At 34.5% G+C, this 5,000-nt stretch overlaps 1 protein-coding gene and 1 long non-coding RNA gene across 2 annotated transcripts in view; both read right to left on the bottom strand.

Moving 5' to 3' along the window:
• The window catches only part of LOC115221551 (solute carrier family 22 member 5-like), a 31,553-nt gene that overhangs the window by 6,921 nt on the left and 19,632 nt on the right, over positions 1-5,000 (bottom strand). The window contains exons 5-6 of the mRNA XM_036510707.1: positions 1,625-1,828; positions 1-75 (exon numbers count right to left, since the gene is read on the bottom strand). The exon at positions 1-75 is cut by the window's left edge and continues 7 nt beyond it. Of these exons, the coding sequence (XP_036366600.1) occupies positions 1-75; positions 1,625-1,828 (279 nt within the window). The remainder of the gene's footprint in view (positions 76-1,624; positions 1,829-5,000) is intronic.
• Positions 2,267-5,000, bottom strand: part of LOC118766869 — a 12,172-nt gene continuing 9,438 nt past the window's right edge. Inside the window, exon 3 of the long non-coding RNA XR_005002780.1 lies at positions 2,267-2,358. This is a non-coding gene — a long non-coding RNA (uncharacterized LOC118766869). The remainder of the gene's footprint in view (positions 2,359-5,000) is intronic.

Here is a 5,000-nt window from a genome sequence, read left to right on the forward strand (position 1 = left end):
ATGAAATTCCGTAAATGGAAAGACAACAAGGATCCTAAGATTCCGGCACTCAAGCCAAACGCTACTGCCATGCATCTGAAACAGTCAATGGACATTGTTATTATTATTATTATTATTATTATTATTATTATTATTTTGGACATTGTATATAAATATATATTTATAGAAAAAAAAAAATATATATATATATATATATATATATATGTATGTATGTATGTATGTATGTGTGGAGGCGCAATGGCTCAGTGCTTAGGCCAGCGGACTCGCGGTCGTAGGATCGCGGTTTCGATTCCCAGACCGGGCGTTGTGAGTGTTTATTGAGCGAAAACACCAAAAGCTCCACGATGCTCCGGCAAGGGGTGGCGTCATTTGAACGCTAAAACAATGTGAAGCGCATTGTGACCAGCGATGTGTAGCAACATCTGATGGCCTGGTCGGTCACGTGATCACGTGATATATATGTATGTGTGTGTGTATATATGTATATATGTACGTGTGTGTGTGTGAGAGAGAGAGAGAGAGCGGGAGGGACATGACCTAGTGGTTAGGGCGTTGCTCCAGGTCTAGGAATTGAACTCACGATGTAGCGATCGTGGCTTCAATTCCTAGACTGGGCGCTGTGTTGTATTCTTCAGCAGACTGCTTCGTCTCGCGTCGCTCTGCGATCACTTCGACACCTGACACCTGACACGTGGTGGACTTGTGCACCTGTTCAGACAACGTCGATTCGATGGAGAGAGTGAGAGGGGGAGAGGGAGCTAATGTACGGCATGAACATTTGATTGTATGTGTGCGTGTGTGGGGGTGCGTGTATGGCGGTGTCTGTGTGTGTCTGTGTGTACGTGTGTGTGCGTGTCTGTGTGTATGGGTGTGCGTGCGATTGTGTGTGTGCGTGAGTGTGTGAGCATGTGTGTGTGTGCGTGCGTGTGTATGTATGTGTGTGTATACGTGTGTGCATATGTGTGTGTGTGTCTACGTGCGTTTGTGTATATATGTGTATGTGCGTGCGTGTGTGTGTATGGTGTGTGTGTGGGTAGGTGTGTGTGCTCAACACTTTTCCAAAAATAATTTGATTTACTCACATTTGAAGGGAGATTTATTTAAAATAAAATTTATTAATTTATGTAAAAAAGAAATCTTAGAAAAAACTGACGCAAAGCATTTGGAACAAAGTTTTCGTATTGCAAATTACCCTTTTTTAGATTTTTATGTAATTGGCAATTTATCTTTTACGACCATATACATATAGTTAGGTATACATACATATATATACATATAGTTAGGGTCGATAAAGTATCTTTGAAACACTGGTGGTCGAAGTAATAGACTATCTCCCTCCCCCAACATTTCAGGCCTTCTGTATACAGTAGAAAGGATTATTTCAGTTGTTGTTTTTGTTTTTTCTGAAGGCAGTGAACTGGCAGAATTGTTAGCACGCCGGAAAAATACTTAGAAGCGTTTCGTCCGTTTTTCCCTTTCGGGTACGATGAAATACGAACCAGTGAAGTACTGTGGGCGATGTAGCCGATTAGCCCCCTCTCCACAAAACACTGCTGGCCCTGTGCCAAAAATCGAAGCCATTTAGTCGATATATAAAACGATGATGAAATCAGTTGCCACTTACCTAATAACCGTTGGGTAAGCTTCGACAGTGATTAGTGTTAATAGCGACAGTGCTGTGGCCACACCCATCTTGCTGAAGGCAGCCAGGGCAGTCATCATGTAAGGATATTTATGGAGATCGCCCATCATATGTAAGATTAGCACACAGAACATGCTGAAACCTGATGATACAGCGTAGAGGAACATACACCATCGTCTACCTATACTGAAAAAGACAGAAGATTTGACTGGACCAAACAATCAGTTATCAGACACAAAACTTTCCCACTTTCGTTTTCCAATCTTAATCTAACGATACATAGAAACCAACACTGCCCCCTTATTGCTCCCTATAAAACCCGGCAGCCATGTATATATATATATATATATATCTATATATATATATATAAATATATATATATTATATATATATATATATATATATATATATATATATATATTATATATATGTATATATATATATATATATATATATAATTATATATATATATTGTATGTATATATATGATATATATATATATGTGTGTGTGTGTTGTGTGTATATATGCTATATATATATATATATATATATATTTCAATGGGTGAATAAATTATCCTATGTTTACCGTTAATATAGAAAATTCAATGTTGATGAGAAGATTGCATCTTACACCGTTTATTCCTTTGGAATAAAACCATGTTGTCTTCGAAACATATGTCGAAAGTAAAAGAATCTTATTAACATCCTCGTTTTACCTATTCGAACAGAGTTAGTAAAAGTTTTTATTTTCATTTCACTAAATTTATCAAGCTTCTGTGTATCTAGTACATACTTCGCCTTTTAGTGTACTTATATATGAATAATATATGGCCTGTGCTAGAAACACCAGCGATAATAATTAATTTTATTTTATCGCATTTTGAATTTGTTTACATATTTCTCGATAAATTTTTAGCGTTAGACTATATACCAGAAATCCCTAGTTTGTCGGGTACGTTCTGCGTCTGCGCAGTGATCTGATTAGTTAGAAAGAGCAAATTAGTAGACGCACATGTGTCTATCGAGGAGCGATTTCAGAATAACAGGAATCTTACTGAAGAGCCTGCCTGAGTAAATAAATATTATTTTTATTGCTGAAATAGGCGAAACTGCAGTCTAAGATGAACAGAGTTAGTAAAAGTTTTTATTTTCATTTCACTAAATTTATCAAGCTTCTGTGTATCTAGTACATACTTCGCCTTTTAGTGTACTTATATATGAATAATATATGGCCTGTGCTAGAAACACCAGCGATAATAATTAATTTTATTTTATCGCATTTTGAATTTGTTTATATATATATATATATATATATATATATATATTATATATATATATATATACATTCATACATACATACATACTTACATACTCATATTCCATTAGGGTTTTAAACACCCTCATGAAATGGCGGAAACGTTGCTCATTTGTACATCAGCATTGAATTATTGAAACGAGCGCAAGAAAAAGAGGAACCAGTTGAAATGTCGCTGATGTTTATTTATTCCCTTGTTTGTGTTTGTTAGATCTGTTTCTATATTAAATATTCAATACTACATCTAAGGTAGTTACAGGCATCTACAACTCAACGGTAGATATAGATGCGGAGATAATATGTTATATATTGAGATCTAATGTAATTGGTTAGTTGACATACATGCCCATCACATTACAAATGCTGCATATATGAGTATCTAAATATATATTTGTTGAGATCCCCGCTGTCAAAATTAAACATTACATAACTACGTCGTCATTTGAACTATGGTCTTCCCAGTTCTCTAACAGACATACATGGCACATATATACATATGTGTGTATGCGCGCCCGCGTGTGTGTGTTTCAACTAGATTATGCTTTGAAATAGTTTAACTGAGGAAGATCTTGCGTAATGGATGCATTTCCTATGATATTATGCAGATCTGAAACGTACATACTAAATGATTTCAAAATATCACTGCTTGGTTTGACTTCATTATCACAGATTACGTGGTGGGGGCGTTTATATATATATATATATATATATATATATATAACTTATAAATAAAGGCAAACGAAAAAATTTTTAATGCCAAATATGCCGAAAGTTGGACATATTGTCCATATCCATATAATTTTTCACAATACGCACGCTACTCGAAAAAGGTCTACAGAAATTTCTAAAAAATTCCATTATTACCATATCGGACCGATTTCAGGGTTAGTTCGTAAGAACCCTCCCTTCGTCAGTGATAAACGTATCTTGAATGGGCTGGAATATTTTTATTTTGGATGTATTTAGGGTACTTAATTGTGCTCATGACTTAGTGTTTTGCTTCTTCCATGGGTATGAGTAAGTATCTCACTTATTTCTTTTGCCATATGTATCACTGATGAAGGGAGGGCTGTTATAAGCTAACCCTGAAATCGGTCCGATATGGTAATAATGGAATTTTTTAGAAATTTCTGTCGGCTTTTTTTCGAGTAGCGTGCGTATTGTGAAAAAATTATATGGATATGGACAATATGTCCAACTTTCGGCATATTTGGCATTAGAAATTTTTTCGTTAGCCCTTATTTATAAGTTGTTTATAATTTTAACCTTTAAAGGTATATTTTAATATGCTGGCCATTGATAAAATTTTTTTCGAAAAAATTTCATCGTACATTAAATATATATATTTAGAATTTGATGAAAAAATATCCGCGTAAGGGATTGTTAAAAACAATATTGATGCCGTATATGTATAATCAGACTCATAAAATTAAAAAATCAGTAAAACAAAATGGTGAAGAAAAATTTAAAAGAAGCTTGGTTCATTTTATTTGTATTACAATTGGAAAAGTAAAGCATTTTAAAAGATTAAAAGATATACCTATAAGAACAAGTATAAAAGGAACTGCATCAACAAAATAACCCCAAAATATACAAAAAGATATCCTACATATGTTTCAATATAACAATATTTTAGAATCATCAATAAGTGTGAATTTTAAAGATGTAATAAGCGGTATATTGTTAGATCTCTTCGGGGAAAATAAGTATATTTTAGTGTTGGGTTACGAAATGACTTATTTGAGGACTACGTTTAGGAAATTTTCAAATGTAATACAAAAACAATGAACCAAGCGTCTTTTTAATTTTCCTTCTCCATTTTTTTTTCTCCTGTCCAAGCTTGAATTACGCGTTCGCCACCACAGCCTCGTTTAGGCTTAGCAGCCCTTCCTGATTGTTTTCACTGTCCTGTTTGTGTTACCTATTTTGACCCTCTGCAAAATCCCAAATTTTATTTAATTTGCTTTGCAGGAGCAAGTGTTTTATCGAAAGCGTACATTGTTGTTAAATGCTCGAAATACGAGAGTAGGAAAACAGCCAACG

Source organism: Octopus sinensis, linkage group LG18 (assembly GCF_006345805.1).
Source record: "Octopus sinensis linkage group LG18, ASM634580v1, whole genome shotgun sequence".
Lineage (NCBI taxonomy): Eukaryota > Metazoa > Mollusca > Cephalopoda > Octopoda > Octopodidae > Octopus > Octopus sinensis.